Source organism: Sitophilus oryzae, unplaced genomic scaffold (assembly GCF_002938485.1).
Source record: "Sitophilus oryzae breed Bouriz unplaced genomic scaffold, Soryzae_2.0 scaffold_377_pilon_pilon, whole genome shotgun sequence".
In the NCBI taxonomy this organism is placed as follows: Eukaryota; Metazoa; Arthropoda; class Insecta; order Coleoptera; family Curculionidae; genus Sitophilus; species Sitophilus oryzae.
In genome coordinates, this window is record NW_022146948.1 from 1,156,918 (window position 1) to 1,174,925 (window position 18,008).

At 32.1% G+C, this 18,008-nt stretch overlaps 1 protein-coding gene across 1 annotated transcript in view; it reads left to right on the plus strand.

Moving 5' to 3' along the window:
* Window positions 1–18,008, plus strand: part of LOC115885228 (pleckstrin homology-like domain family B member 1) — a 185,547-nt gene that overhangs the window by 51,431 nt on the left and 116,108 nt on the right. Inside the window, exon 3 of the mRNA XM_030904064.1 lies at window positions 13,687–13,859. Within this exon, the coding sequence (XP_030759924.1) occupies window positions 13,697–13,859 (163 nt within the window). The 5' untranslated portion in view covers window positions 13,687–13,696. The remainder of the gene's footprint in view (window positions 1–13,686; window positions 13,860–18,008) is intronic.

Genomic DNA, 18,008 nt, shown 5'->3' on the forward strand with positions numbered 1-18,008 from the left:
TCACGGTTACTATACCCATTATTAATTTTATTAGGTTAACAACAACTACCTATGTACAGGGTGGACCATTTTGGTTGTTTCTATAGGGTATCTAAGAAACCGTAAGAAATATTCAAATTTTGATACTGCAGTCTCGGGTTCTTTTTTTGAAAAAATCACAATGGCGCAAACGGATCATGGCTATCTTGATCAGTTTCGAAGGTACAGGGGGATTCTTAAATGTTGTACTTTTTGAAGATGTTCGATAGCTTGTTTATTTCAGCAACCACGGAAAAATGAATTATGCATTCTAAAGGCACTTTTCCGTGTAGAATGCAGTGACGTAGTCAGAAATTTTTTGAAAAAAATATTTTTTTAGATATTAACGATACTTATGTTTTTTTAAATAGAACCCCCTGTATATTTTTAAATTTCCCAATTCAGTTTGGCATGGGCTTCTCGAACATATATAACACTATATATTTATTTTCACTATTAACTTTAAAATTCCAATTTATTTAAAGATATCGACTTTCCTCTTGGTAGGTCATGCCAAGTATTAAAGAAAACAAGCGATTATCTACTTTCAAATAACCCCATGTATTAGCAATTAGCAACAAATAAAATCGAACAATACGAAGCAAATAAAAATAAGTGTGACAGAAACAAAAGAACATATTTTAATACAAACTCAACAGGTTACTTCAATCGGGCTTCTCAGTTAGTATAAAAAAATAAAAACACAAAGACTACATTAAATGATCAAACTGCTGCCTATTTTTATCTAGACAGAGTTGGCACCGTCTCCGCACGCCGCGCCGCTGCTAACAGCATTTCGAATGTGTATGTTCGTTACACTTTACAAAGCCATAACAAAACTATCTTGTAACTCTTCTAATGCTCTATTTGCATTTCGATAAATTTCGTTTTTCAGAAAGCCCCAGAGAAAGAAGTCCAAGGGAGTGATATCAGGTGACCTAGATGGCTTGGATTAAACTATTTTTTGACCTTTTAAAAATGGCTGGGGTGGGTTGCTCGCACTTAGGATACCGCTCAAAATATAAATCAGCTGCCATTTGCTTATGTTTGTTAGACTCAATATAACATTCTAACATATTATATTTCTCAAAATTTTCAAATTTACTTATTTTTTTATTATTTAAATACATGCACACACTTCAATCTGTTGAAATGAAACGTCACGCATCCATCAAAGGTATGTTCCGATCACCATGACAACCGTTTACTTTGTTACTCGGCGCGGCCTACTACTAACTGGATATTTTAAGAAATATTTGAAATGTTAAAATAATTATAGTAGTAGTATAAAAAATAAATATAGAGTGTTATATATTTTCGAGAAGCCCATGCCAACCCGAATCAGAAAATTTAAAAATATACAGGCGGTTCTATTTAAAAAATCATAAGTATAGTTAATATCTAAAAAAATATGTTTTTTAAAAAAAGTCTGACTACGCCACTGCATTCTACACAGAAAAGTGCCTTTAGAATGTATAATTCATTTTTCCGTGGTTGGCTGAAATAAACAAGCTATCGAACATATTCAAAAAGTACAAAATTTAAGAATCCCCCTGTGGCTTCGAAACTGATCAAGATAGCCACGATCCGTTTGCGCCATTGTGATTTTTTCAAAAAGAGAACCCGAGACTGCAGTATCAAGATACCCTATAGAAACAACCAAAATGGTCCACCCTGTACTTGTAATTTTTATATTAATTTTTAGTTTCTCTATTTTTGTTCCTATAGTTTTTTTATTTAACTGAATAAAATCTTAAGTTTTCGTGAAACATGTGATTATTTCATTTAAATAAGAACTATTTAAGTATCTTTAATTTTAAAAATGCAAAATGGCCTTCCTGCGTTAACAAAAAAGACACAATTTTAAAAAGTGTCTCTACTTTTGTCCGATAGTGTAGTTTTTCATTGGTATTCCTATGCATTTGATAAGTACAAATCTGAATCTATACTACTATATAAAATCCTTAAGTGACTAACATACTGATTAATCACGATCCTGCTCAAACCACTCAACGTAAGAAGCTGAATTTTGGCATACAGGTTGATTCTAGGGTGTAGAGGTTCGATAAGATGGGATTTTTCGAAATTCCAGTTCCAAGGGGGTGAGGTGAAACCACCCCTCAAATATTACAATATTTTTTATTTAAAAAACGGTCAAGTTTTCGAAAAAACGCTTAAACACGTATATTTTATTTTGTTTTTTTACATATTTTAAGATTTTTTTAAAATGTATACAAGGTGTTTCGAAAAATCTGGTCATTGATTAATCACTATCCTGCTTAAAGCACTTGACGTAAAAAGCTGATTTCTGGAAAACAGATTGACTTTAGGGTGTAGAGGTTCGATAAGGAGTGGTAAAAATAATTTGGTGATTAGTAGATAATTGGAAATCAAATCACTGACAAAATCAAGTTTTAACTAGACTAGTTATTTACTTACTAGTTACTACTTGATTTTGTCACTCTGGTGTGTTTTATGTGTTTTAGTAATTAGAAATCTAATTTTAAACTAAAGTTTCAAGCTAAAGTTAAGGTAAAATTCCTTTCCGCTATAAATTAAGTCATCTCTTCACAACCGAAAAGAAGTAAAAGAAAACAACGAAGTTGGAAAGATGTATTTAATTTATTCGAATACCTGTCGAGATGGGAGATTATATTACCTGACGTTACCTGGGAAGATTGGTAATTTGAGATTATAACGATAAGGTTTGTTAGAAGAAAATATTTCAAGATATAAGCCCAAATTATCTGAAAAAGTTTTATTTGAAGCCTTTCTGACAATTAAAATATAAAATGCACTTATAATTTTCACATTGTTTTTTTTTCAACTTATTTTCTGTTTTTTTTGGACATCGTCTGTCGAAATCGAGTCATTGGAGTTGTAGGGTTTAAAACTACTTAAGTAAATATATTGAAATTTACGAGATTTTGTTAATAAAAACATCAAGTCCTTAATATTGTTTATATTAATCTATATAATATACCCTGCTGGCAAGCGAAATCTTGGGTCGGCGTTTACATGTATAGGAGTGAATCGCTATGGCAATCTAGTAAATCGGAGAGAGCAAAAATACGAACTATTTATTAGATAATCACTTAATTTGAGGCTAGATTCCATCCGCTTTGCGTGTTGGCTGTACTCTTCGTACACACGAAAATCGGCACCCAAAACCAGAAATACCGACCCTTAGTATAAAATCTTTAAGTGACTAACCCACTGAGTAATCACGATCCTGCTCAAACCACTCAACCTAAGCTCAATTTTGGCATTTTTCGAAATTCCAGTTCCAAGGGGATGAAACCACCTCTCAAATATTACAATATTATTTATTTAAAAAACGGCCAAGTTTCCGAAAAAAAGCTTAAGCACGTATATTCTATTTTGTTTTTTTACATATTTTAAGATTTTTTAAAAATGTATACAGGGTGTTTCGAAAAATCTGGTCATTTATTAATCACGATCCTGCTTAAAGCGCTTGACGTAAAAAGCTGATTTTTGGAAAACGTATTGACTTTAGGGTATAGAGGTTCGATAAGAAGAGATTTTTCGAAACTCGAATTCTAAGGGGTGAAACCACCCCCCAAATATTAGAATATTTGTTATTTAAAAACGTATATATAAACACGTATATTTTATTTTGTTGTTTTACATATTTTAAGATTTTTTAAAAATGTAAACAGGGTGTTTCATAAAATATGACCATTGAGTAATCACGATTCTGCTTAAACTGATTGACGTTTAAAGCTGATTTTTGGCAAACGGATTGACTGTGGGGTGTAGAGGTTCGATAAGGAGTTCGTTTCTCGATTGTTTTTTCTCATGCTGACTTAAATTTGAGAAAATTATCCAGTTTGTATGTTAATGGAAATTCTTGATTTGCTTTATCATCACCATTGATTAATTCGACGCGAACGAAGTCGCGGATGCACGCTAGTAGTATACTATACCATTATCTTCTCAGTCAATAACAATCATATCCTCAACTTATATGATTGTTCTTGATGAATATTCCACATTAAACTAAATAAAGTAGACTAACCTACTCCTACTTTCGAAATTGTTTCATATAATTTTTAATAATATGCGTTAAGCTAACTATTTCTTCCTATCACTAAAGAATAAATGTAGGATTTCATTCATAAATAAAATTTTGGTTGCACTACCATTGTGTGGTAATCGGTTCAAATTTTAGGTTAACTGTAGGATGCAAAATTTCCTAATACTATTATATTGGTATATTGGATATACATAAATTAAAACAAATCTGTTGAAACAAAACGGCTAGAGATTTTGGTATCTTCTGTAGCGCATTATTTTAAGCAGTCTCTCTCTGATTCTTCTCACATAAAGTGACGGACATATTCTTCAAGAATAGTACTGAAGTATTATGTAATTTATATACCTAAACAAAGTCTCGATGAGCTTCAGAATTATTTGAACTAAGCTTAAAAATAGCATTTTTTAAATAAAAAAAGACAAAAACGAAACCGAAAACTTAAAATAAAACATTGGAAAATATAAAATATAGAGGGTGGTCCGAACTGTATTCCGAAAACTTCGGCAGCATATTCTGCACATTAAAATAAGTAAAAAAGTTCGTATAAATATATGTCCTAAAATGCTTAGTTTCGGAGATACAGGGTTTAGAAGTTTCATTTTTATTTCGATTTTTTTCAAATAATTTCTGAAGTAACAGTCAATAAAATTCAATGAAGTTCAATAAAATTTGATTTTGATGTCAATATGACTCCTACTTGTAGAGGGCGCCACCGACATATTTTTAAACTGGTTTGAAAGGTAATATAACTTTTTGTCCGTACCTGTATAAAACTACTGAATAAAAAATATACATTTACGACGTTTTCCACATAAAAAAGGTCTCTTAGTAAAAATCGCTACTAGCAACCTACATGTGTTTTAACTGTTTTGAAAAGTAATAACTTTTTGTTCGTACCTGTATAGAACTATTGAGTAAAAAAATATACATTTTCGTAATTTTTTACGTGAAAAATGTCTCTTGGTAAAAATCGTTATGACCAACCCTTCTCGAGATATTTAGAATGGAAACGGCAATACACGTCATTATTAACAAAAATTAAACCTGTTAAGTGGATAGTTATTTGACTAAAATGATAAATTTGGGAACTTTTTATTTTTTTAAACTGATAATAAATTTTTCTTCGAAAAAAATGATGATAAAACAGTTTCTGTTGAACTTTTCCAACAAAAACATTTCACATAATTTATGATTTCAGTCTAATAACTATTTAATCAACATCATGTTTAATTTATGTCAATGATCAGGTATTGATAATTTTGGTATTTTTCTATAATATTAATGGTTATTATATGTATTAATAATATTAATACATATAATTTGGTATTTTTATATAAATTTTGGTATATTTTGGACAAAATATCTCAAGAACCATTACTCGTAGCGATTTTTACCAAAAGACCTATTTTACGTAAAAAACGTCGTAAATGTATATTTATACTGGTAGTAGTTTTATACAAGTACGGACGAAAAGTTATTACTCTTCAAACAAGTTAAAAGATATGGTGGCGCCTTCTACATATAGGAGTCAAACTGATATCAAAATCAAATTTCTCGTGTCAAAAAACACCAATTTTCATCCAAATAGTGACGTTACTTCAGAAATTATTGGGGAAAAATCGAAATAAAAATGAAACTTCTACACCCTATTTCTTCGAAACTTTTTAGCATTTTAGGACATACATTTATACGAAGATTTTTAGTTATTTTTATCTGCAGAATATGCTACCGAAGTTTCCGGAAAACAGTTTAGACCACCCTGTATATTCGGAAGAATGATTGCTGGTGGAGTTATGTATGGTGTTTTCTGACAAGGATTATAACAATTTACAACTAACTAAACATAAATTTTGTTATGAAATAATTTAAAATGTTGTGGCTTTAACAATTCATTAACGATAAATGAATCTAATACCAAAAACTTCAGTATAACCCTTGATTATAACTATAAAGGAGCAACAAAAAAAATATGAAGGGAATTATCTAGGAATGAAAATGCGTAATAACTTAAAATAGGACACATATATTAACAGTTTAAAAAAGCCAGAACAATTGACACACTCCTAAAACTAAAACAGAAGAAACACCAACAGAAAAGAATACCTATAAAACAAAAGAACTAGATATTAAGAAAATAAAATATCATAATTTATTACTTCTACACAAAATCAAAAACAAGTTAATAAAAACAACTATTACTTTAAAACTAACAAACAAATATACGCAACTGGAAGAAAATAAGACTTCAGAACAGTCAAGAGAACTAAAAAAGAACTAACAACAAAAACTACCACAAATTACCCAAAGTAATAGTACAATTAAACTATAAAAACTTTAAAAAGAAAATTAAAAACATGATATTTAGGACGTTTTAAACGTAGACGATATCAACCAACTTATAAAAAACATTGCTATCCAATTCCAAACATCTTTAGATTTTTAGATCTTTAAATAAATTTTTGGGAATTGCTAGATATTAAGATATGGTAAAAGTTTTTGTTATAAATTTATTAAATGAAGAAATATTTTGAAATAAAGTTGTATCGTATTATTAAGATTTATCAACTAATTGAAAAATGATATTAAAAATTCCTGTACTAATTCTACTAATACCCTAGAAATAATCCTATATATCGATATAAGTTTGAAATAACCAATGTGACCCGTATTATTACTATTACTGTGTACTTATCTATCCTTTACTATTTATCTTTACGAGATAAATTTCACATCCAGTTACTCACGGTAACTGAAACTATAATTGAATCCATTGTTGAAACCTAATTCAATTTATTAAATCATATTAACTTACAGCTCGAAAGAAAGAAAATATGGGACGCACAAATGCGTTTAGTAGATACGCTTTAATATTATACCAGATGTTAACTCATGTATATATTACACTGCGAGGCCTGAAAACATAACCGCATGTGTGAAAAAACATAAGCCATAACGTTGTGATTTTTTTGAAACTATTCATTAGATAAATAGCACAGAGTTAATATAGTATGCGACTTGTAAATAGAACACTAGGCATTATAGGCCGAGAGCTGGCTACATAAAAAACCTTATCATCGTTACATGGCTATTTTTTTGTGTGAAGTATCCTTTTGTGTAGCCATTGTGAAATAGTCATGTCTGCCAGCGCGATCCCGGGGCTTAAAGCGGGGGCGGCCAATCGAAAGGGTGAAATTTTGACATTAAAAATATTATAAGGTACACGAGTTATAATTGCCAAATAGCTTTTTTTATTATTAGGAAACGTGTAAAATTGTTGACAGACATATTTCTCGTGGCTGAAATGCCGGCAGACAACGCGAAAGAGGCATAGAATTTTGACAAAAGAAAATCATCGCATACATGCATGTCGGTTGGTAGAATGTCATGTTTATTGTTAATTAATTTAAAAAGCCGTATGCAAAAGGGCAGACAAAAAAATCGTTATTGAAATAATAAAAAAATATATTTATAATATAATCGTATATTGTATGATTTATCTATACTTAAATGGATGAGGTGGCCAGGGGTGGAACTCTGTAACGAAATAGCGATCAGTAGCGATGAAGAACAATGTCGCTTGCCGTTTAGTTTGTACGGCCAAGGTCAGTATTCTCCATCGCTACCGATAGCTATTTAGTTACAGAGTTCCAGTACAGCGTTCCCTGAATAAAGCGCTAGAGTAATCGCGCTTTTGATAACTGTCTGCAGCTGATTGAGCCACGATCTTTTTGTCTGCCCTTTTGCATACGGCTTTTAAAATAAATAAATATGACATTTCACCAATCGGCATTCGAATATGCCATAATTTTTATCATTCTTTAAATTTAATTTTTTAATAATTTTTAAAATTTCATACCTCTTTCGCATTGTCTGTCGGCATTTTAGTGACTAAAAAAATGTCTGCCAACAAAATTCCACGTTTCTTAATAATAAATAAAAGCTATTTTCGCAATTATAACTCATGTATCTTATAATATTTTTAGTGTCAAAATTTCACCCTTTCGATTGGCCGCCCCCGCTTTAAGCCCCGGGATCGCGCTGGCAGACATGACTATTTCATAATGGCTACCCAAACGGATACTTAACACAAAAAATTAGCCATGTAACGATGATAAAGTTTTTTTATGTAGCCAGCTCTTAGACTATTAGTACTCAATAAAACTGTGTTAGAAAGCAACTAAGTAGACTATTTTTCTAAAACATTTTTTTGTCCCGACACGTATGTTATTTTATTTTTTTATACCAAGTCTGTTAGTTTTATGAAGTAAACAAGAGGTAGACTTTTACTTAACAAGCAAGACCATCCAGATACTGTTGCTCCAAGCCATTGTGTAAGATTTTCTTTAAATTTAGCTGGAAACAATAATAGTCTATTTTAACCCTTTCCACTTTTTTTAAAATTTTGCAGATTATGGGTTTTATATTAGTAATACGAGGGTTGTCTTCTATATCTTGCATTTAGAAAACATAGGCGCCTGTCAAAACATATATCAAATGTCAAAATTAACTGTCATCTTTAGTTAATTTCATGTTAACTTAACGCCAATGTTTTAGACCGCTTCGCTTAAAGGTGTACCTTAATTGAATTTTTGAAGGAAAACGTCTATGCTGTACGTAAGCTGATCCGCATCATACGTTTATTTGCGTTTACATTTATTTATTTATGTTCATAAATACATATTTATACCGGGTGCGTCTGAAAAGTGGCTCACCCCTATAACTTTTTTATTTTTTCAGATAAAAAAACGAAAATTGGTATGTTAGTATATGACATAAATTAGGATTTATTGGCGTATTCAATTGTTTTTGGACACTTCCTGTTTCACCGGAAATGACTACAACTTTTGATTTTTAAATGGCACCCTCGGAATTTTTTTACTTTATTCGATAGAAAATTACATTCTGAATATAATGACTTATCATATATCAACTTTTGACATTCCCGCTTAATAAAAAATTGTATTTTAAAATTTAATCTAGATTGTCATGACTATATTAAAAACACTAATTCTTCATCAAGGAGCCTTGGAAAAATACATTTGAGCGTCTAATGTTTTTAGTGTCTTGTCCTGGCCACTTAGAAAATGCTCAAATCGTATTTTTAATCATATCTCAATTTTTTCAAATGGAACAAGGGTGGCTCATTAGCTTATTTGAATAATCGTTTTAATATTTACGAATAATTTGATACCACACACTTGGTATTTCGAGTCAAATTTTCGTTACGAACCGCAAGTTATAATTTCAAATAAGCCATATGCGAAAATGTCAAAAGTTGACATATGATATGTCATTCTATTCAGAGTGGCATTTTCTATCGAATAAAGTAACAAAATACGGGGTGCTATTTAAAAATCAAAAGTTGTAGTCATTTCCGGTGAAACCGGAAGTGACCGAAAACAACTGAATACGTCAATCAATCCTAATTAATAAATCTCGTTCTTTTAACTAAAAAAAAAAATAAAAATGTTATAGGGGTGAGCCACTTTTGAGACGCACCCGGTATAAAGGTTACATGTTTTAATCTGGGGTAAGTCTTAAATAAGTGCAAATATTTTTATGGTATTTTTCGACCCCAGAAGCACATCTATAACTTTTTACCGTAAAAAAAGATGTAGAAGTTAGAAAGACGAGAATACAATGGGTTGCCCCCTGGTGTCCCAAGGTTGAGACCAGTAGAGGCTAGTCTTCTATCTAGCGACACATCCCTTTGACCTGGTCCCTCCATCATAAGATTTTGGTTTTTAGTGAGGTGGTCTCCTCTTGGTCCAGGCGGTTAAGCTAACCTAACCCCTTCCCCATACCCTCTACCCGTGATACATGACCACAGACAGTAGAGGGTGCCTGGTATGACGGACAGGGTAGTCCCATTTGGCATCGTTATACCTCTTGGTGCAATTCCCTGGCCACGACACTACAGCCAGGGCCAAGACAATGAAATATTCCTTAGACCCAAGGTTATTTATTAAAAGATAAGGTTGTCTCGTAACTCGATCCGTCATTATCGAAAATGTCATCTACTACGTCACAGGGATGCTACCGCTCATAGATAAAGGGATAAAAACTGCGATCGATGATTAATTCGATCGGTGTGTATATGGTGTATGGCGTCCATAGTTTTTAGTTGTTTGATGTTTATTTTCTTTATTACATTGCCCATTTATCTCTCTTTGTCCGTTGCATTTTATTTTTTATTCCTTTTATCTACGATTTTATACGTTCTGTCTACATCACCGGGATGCTATTCCGATTCGCTCCTATTGGTCCAAAAGTTACGAGGTAAACTGATATATAGTAACCTTGCCTTAGGCCCAGCCAAAGTCCAAGAGGGGATTCCCCCTAGCACCTGACCAGGAGCTTCCCCACCAACAACAAGGTCTCGCATCTCCTAGAGGAAGTATGTACTCATACTTTCAGTGAAACTAGAAGCTAGCTCTACTTTTGTTCATTTTGATTGAACAATGAATACTGAACTGAAGTGTGAGAAGTTATTTTTTTCGTCCAGTTTTCCCAGTTAGAGGAAATATTGATAGATACTATGTATAAACACAAACGCCGTTTTCCGTCTTTTAAGTAAAGAATGTTCCAAACTCGAGCCTCATTATTGGGATCTCGGAAACTAGAAGAGATACGAGGTCAGTTATATTGAGGCAAAGTTGCGTAATGTCATGCTGATCCAAATGCCACCATTAAAAGTTTAAAAAGTTTGAATACTTCCCAAGATTTGGTGTGAACTTCTGAAGATGGAGTCTTCCAGGTTCTAGAGTTCCGCTTTATGTTGGTTTCCGCTTGGAAAGCAGAACCGTTCTGCTTCAGTTAGGGGACTGCTCGCTTCTTTTCCTCCAGAGTAGGAGGACTTTATTTTCTTTGCCTAATTTGTTCAGCTTCTCTAGATATTCTCTGACCAACTTCGATAATAATGAAATTCGCGAGTAGTGTGCGCAATAATGAAAATAACCCGACACGAGACAAAGTTAGGCAAGGAAATACGAAATAACCCTCTTCACTATTCGAGCTTGACCTACATACTTCGGATTACTTCGCGAGTAGTGTACAGACCGTTTAACAATACAATATTTTCAGTATTTTTCTTTTAGATAATGCATTTATATTTAGTGTTAAGTATGTTTCAGATGTTCAATAATTAAACCCAGTTCTCAGTTTTCTTTAATTTATTCCAATCGTTCATCAATAAACTACAATAAACAGTAAGCATAACATTGAGCGTTACGTCATTCTTAATGCATTTTAATGGGTTCTTGTTTTGTGCGGTCGTGATCGTAAATGTTTTCGGCCTGTGCATTCTTAATTATATAACGAGTTCCATTACAATTTTTTTTTGTATGTGGTAATAGTTTTTTTACTGTTAACCAGGAAATAACAGTATTCCACTATATAAAACATACAGAATGTTTAAAATAAACGATATCCAATAGCAACCTTTAAAAAAAATTAATATCATTAATTTGAGAAAGTTTTAAATAAGTACCTACTCATTGATACCTAATAAAAAAAATTATGGGTAATAAAAAAATTAACATGGGTATGGAAATGCATAGTTTTAGAGTTATAGGATGTTAAAATTTTTTAAAATTAGGTTTTTTGTAATTATCTTAAATACCATAATTTTATTATTTGAAATTACTGTATGTTGGACTAATAGTAATAACACAGATTAGGTACCCTATAAGTATACAAATAAAAATCTTGTCCCTAATTCGATGTACGAAAATTGTTTCTTATGACGATGTGCAAACGAGTAAAATTTCCTGTGCGCAAAAATAAACTCGCGTAAAATAACAATAAACAGCGTAATAGAGAGATATCGCTAAACCGAATAGCGCACATGGACGTTAATAAGGCCAGGTGTTATTTCCTTATGATTTCCTTTACGTGAGGTGGTAATCGTAATCAACTCTCTTCATTTATAGTTATCGGATCGGAAAAAATTCTGTTCGCGTCACGTCCGCTATTTAAACTTAACCTAACTTTGAATTTAAAACTTTGAAATTGTTTTGTTTACTAGGTATTTAAAACTAAAGGGCTTATTTCCAGTGCTTTATTGTTCAACGTCTGCCAGTGGGTTTAGGGCAACAAGCAACAAATTCTCTTAGAAGGGCTAAGTCGTCATCTGCATCCATATTTTGGGCCATATTTATTTAATTAAAACTAATCCCAGATACTTAAATATCAAATTACCTAATAAAACTCAAGTAATAATTCAAAGCAATTCAAATATAACCTAAAATAAAAGATCTCGCCGGCCGGCGCCGGTTGTCAAATACCCGCACATGCCCATTTAAGCAATTTTTAAACGTTATTTAGAAATAGCGCTTGGTGTAATTTATCCGCAAATTACGTCAGGCGGTAATGTTATTAGCGGGTGTTGCGTTAAAAATTGACTCGCGCATATCGTAACCATGATAAGGTACGCGTAAATACTGCATGACGCTATTCGGTTTTCCGATATCTCTCTAATAACTGTGCCGGTCAGGCGCTGTGCACAATTTTAGAGGCCATAAGTTGGCGTGCTATGTGCGCAAACTAGTAACCTAACAAGTGCCTGATTCCGAAAATTGGAACCACGAAAAACAATAAAGAAAAAACAAAGTTTATAATCTGTATAATCTGTGGTAATAATAACTAATAGTAATAATATTTAATAATAAATTAGGTAAAATATATAATTTATTAATTTCTCTAGTTTTCATTTTAATTTTATTAATTATGATTAATAAAATGGCGTTTATCTCATCAAGGAGGCCGAATTCGACAAAATATCAAGAGATAACTTTTAATTGGCATTAAACGGCCTACACAATTTTGATAAATATCAAAAAGAAAAAGTTAGTGGCGCACATGTTTTTTTTTGAAAAACCTTCCAATGATAACCCATATGCACATCCCTGATGAATTTATCGACACTTTTTTATCATTAAAATATGTAGCACTTATAGTAATTTTTACCCTCAAAATGTCATTCAAATCACTAAAAGTAGTTGGAAGAAAAAAAAGCCTTAAATATCTAGAAAGTCTATGTTAGAAAGCTTAGCGTAGAATTTTGAACACCCATCGTATGATTTAAGATTACGAAATTTATAGCAAAGTAAGTATAGACCATCTAAAGTAAATTGGTATTTACTTTAGATGGTGGATATTTAGGTATATAGCCTATAGCCTTGATTTCAGGACAGGTTCTAGTATTTGTAATAATTTTTTAAGGAAGATTGGAAAATATATATTTTTAATGTATGTATTAATGTCTTTGAAACTATGGAAATATATTTACTCATATCTTAGAATTATTTAAAGTGATCTGAAAGGAAACCAAAAATGCAATAATATAGAGGGTATGAAGCTGTTTAAGAGCGATTCTTTTTTTAAAACATAGAGATGGATTATTGATTTTACTCAGTTTTATTGTTAGCGTTGATTGAAGAAATATCAAAACCAAACCTAATTCTTTCAATCAACGATTTTAATGTTAAATCTAACTTAACCCATAAATATCTTGAAATGGAAATAGTAGAGCAATATTACCGAAAACCAATGTTTCCAATAAATATCTCGCAAAGCTCGTATTTACGATTGTTTCTTTTCTTTTTTTCCAGTTTTCCGAAGATGTCAGGAGTAACGTTGGCCGCAGGAGCGCCCCCTGGGGGCAACGCCGACGTTGGCGACGGCGGTGGCAGGGCATTAAAATTGCAAACGGATGCGCCCCATTTAGTCAGCATGGGTGGAGACAGACTAAGCACCTCGGTTACCTTGCACCCTATACCGCCAGGTAAAGAAAATATATTTTTTCGTATAAATAGATTTTTTTGTAAATAAGTTTCACATCTCTTGCATTTGTGTTGCATTCAAGCAAAAATATATATAATTATAATATTCTAAAGGTCAATTTAGCATGCGGTCATAAAGTCGTAGCACATCGAAGTTTCATTTTTTTAAATGGAATCCCCTGATTATTAGTAATCTCAGCAAAAATCGAAATATACACAATGGACCTCAAACCAACCGTTTCTAAGTTATTAGCTTTTGAAAATATCACTTAAACAATTCGATTTAAATAATTTCGATGTGTTCGGTTTCATTTAACGATGCCATTCTGTGGAAAATCTGATATTTAATAATATTTGACATTAGTTTTCAAGTTAGCATTTATAGAGACGTATAAAATGAGATTATATCAAGTCTGGAAATTACAAAATTTTCGTTTAACATTTCAAAATCGAACTTAATTCAGAAATATCTGAATTTAGGTACATTATGTGTATTACGATTATTGCTTAAAATTGAAGGAAGAATTGAAATATGCAATAATATACAGGGGGTTCCATTTAAAAAAAATGAAACTTTGATGTGCCACGACTTTATGACCGACCCTGTATAATTAATTTTTTTACCCGCTAATAGATTTTTAAAAACCCTATAACTTTTGTATTTAGCTTTTTGCAGTACCTTGTATATTTTACCTATAAATCAACCGTTCCCATACATATCCCTTTATAATTCTAATTTTTCATTTTCAAACGAACCGTATTGTAAGCAATGAATCAGTTCTCACGATTCATTGAAGGAACGAGTCGTAGAAACGAACGAGTCGCATTGTGATCCGATAATTCAATTCTTACGACTCGTTCGTTCAAAATTTCATGGATCCATGTTGACCACGATTTAATTGAACGAACTGTATTATGTATGCAATGAATCAGTCTGACAATTTTTTGAACGAACGAATCGTATTGTGATCCGATTCAATTCTTACGACTCGTTCGTTCAAATTTCATGGATCCATGCTGACCACAGTTTAATTGACCGAACTGTATTATGTATGCAATGAATCAGTCTGACGATTCTTTGAACGAACGAGTCATATTGTGGTCCGATTCAATTCTTACGACTCGTTTGTTCAAATTTCATGGATCCATGCTGACCACAGTTTAATTGACCGAACTGTATTATGTATGCAATGAATCAGTCTGACGATTCTTTAAACGAACGAGACATATTGTGGTCCGTTTCAATTCTTACGACTCGTTCGTTCAAATTTCATGGATCCATGTTGACCACGATTTAATTGAACGAACTGTATTATGTATGCAATGAATCAGTCTGACGATTCTTTGTACGAACGAGTCGTATTGTGATCTGATTCAATTCTTACGACTCGTTCGTTCTAATTTCATGGATTCATACTGACCACGATTTAATTGAACGAACTGTATTATGTATGCAATGAATCAGTCTGACGATTCTTTGAACGAACGAGTCGTATCGTGATTCGATTCAATTCATACTACTCGTTCGTTCAAATTTTATGGATCCATGCTGACCACGATTTAATTGAACGAACCGTATTGTAAGTAATAAATTATTTTTCGCGATTCTTTGAATGAACGAGCCGTAGAAACAAATGAGTCGCATTGTGATCCGGTTCAATTCTTACGACTCGTTTGTTTAAATTTTATGGATACCTGCTGGCTACGATTCAATTAAACCGTATTCTAAGCGTTAAATCGAATCTCACGATTAATTTTGACTACCCGTTCAATCTGTGTCATCAAAACGAACTTATTGAAATAACAGTAGTTGAACTGTTCATATAAAAGTAGGAATAGAATTACGGACTCTTAGAAATAACAACGATAACTCCGAGGGTAACTCTTAATCAATCTCGTAATTCTGTAACCGGATTTTAGTAGACGTCTTTTACATTAATTTGAATTCTGAGAGCATCACTGGTGAACCGTCCGTCTCTTTATCTTATCTCGGCTCTAACACCGTAACAAGTAATTTAATTTGTGTAATGTTTTATGAATTACCTTCGCCTACGTTACGTCCGTTTAAATTATCAGAATGCTAAACGAGCTATTGTTTTACGTAAGTCGCTTTTTAGTGTAAGCGTGATAGTGAGAAAGGTGATTTGCGGTTGTTTTTTTTTTTCGAGTTTTCGTTCTTGCCAGTAACATCGAAATGGAACTATTCAAATAGAAATTTATACTAATTTCTTGTAGTCAGCCTATCTACTTCAACATTTTAAAGGTAAAATTATGATGCATTAAAACGTTCTTATAGGAAAAATATAATACAGGGTGTATATGAATAAACGCAAAATATTTGGAAGGTGATTGCTTTAAGAGTCTATTACGCTGTACTTTCGGGTCGCTCTCAGGGGTCGGGTAAAGCGGGTGTGTGGCCGAAGGAAATATTCAGGGTGGTCCGAACTGTATTCCGGAAACTTCGGCAGCATATTCTGCAGATAAAAATAAGTAAAAAAGTTCGTATAAATGTATGTCCTAAAATGCTTAGTTTCAGAGATACAGGATGTAGAAGTTTCATTTTTATTTCGATTTTTTCTAAATAATTTCTGAAGTAACGTCAACATTTGGATGAAAATTGATGTCTGGGTGGTTTTTGACATGAGAAATTTGATTTTGATGTCAATATGACTACTACAAGTAGAGTGCGCCACCTACATGTGTTTTAACTGTTTTGAAGCGTAATAACTTTTTGTCCGTACCTGTATAAAACTACCGAGAGAAAAAATATACATTTCCAACACCTTTTACGTAAAAAATATATCTTTGTAAAAATCGCTACGAGCAACCGTTCTTAAGATATTTAGAATGGAAATAGTCAATACATGTCATTATTGACGAAAAATAAACACGTTGAGTAGATAGTTATTTCACTGAAATAATAAATTTGGAAAATTTTTATTTTTTTAAATTAATCATAAATTTTTCTGCAAAAATGATGATAAAACAGTTTCTGTTGAACTTTTGGCACAAAAACCTTTCAAATTTATGATTTCAGTCTAATAACAACTATCTAGTCAACATGTTTAACTTATGTCAATGATGACATGTATTGATAATTTCGATTCCAAATATCTCGAAAACCATTACTCGTAGCGATTATTACCAAGAGACCTTTTTTACGTGAAAAACGTCGTAAATGTATATTTTTTTTACTCAGTAGTTTTATACAGGAACGGACTAAAAGTTATTACTCTTCAAACCAGTTAAAAATATGTAGGTGACGCCCTCTATTAGTAGGAGTCATATTGACATCAAAATCAAATTTCTCATGTTGAAAAACTACTAGACACCAATTTTCATCCAAATATTGATGTTAATTCAGAAATTATTGGGAAAAAATCGAAATATAAATGAAACTTCTACACCCTGTATCTCCGAAACTAAGCATTTTAGGACATACATTTATACGAACTTTTTTACTTATTTTTATCTGCAGAATATGCTGCCGAAGTTTCTGGAATACAGTTCGGACCACCCTGTATATTATATTTCAGAAATCTGTAGTCAGTAATCAGTATTTGTCATAAAATAGCTAGCAATTTGTTACAAAACCATATAAATTATATATCACTGTAATCACAAAACATCAATCACTCTCCGTATTGTAGCGGAATTGTAAATTAGGTATATCTTTATTTTCGAGAAAATTTAGTAAACATAAGGAATATTTTGTTGATGTTTGACCATCAAAATCTTAAAAATAAAAAAGTTCTCTAAAAATGTGCTACAATACGGATATAGTATAATCCTTTATCTTTAATTTCCTTCTTCATTTGTGTAAAAATACCTAGCCAGTTTTACATAAAACGTTAAATGCCCAACGCTTATTTTGCTCCTTTTTCGTACTAATGAAATGGACTCTTAGATATAAGATTTCAATATGGTGTTCCACTACAAATATTTTCCTTATACAGGCTTGGCCAAATCTATATTCATATCAATCTGAATTTTATTAAATGTGGGATGACGCTATCAAAGGGTACTTGGACCAAGCCCACTTGGATGCTGTCATGTAACTGTAGTAATAATTATACTGCGCGCGTCTCACTTGTATGCTGCTTGTATAGTATTGACTGTTTTATCAAAGTCGAGTTGAAAGGCTTTTTAAC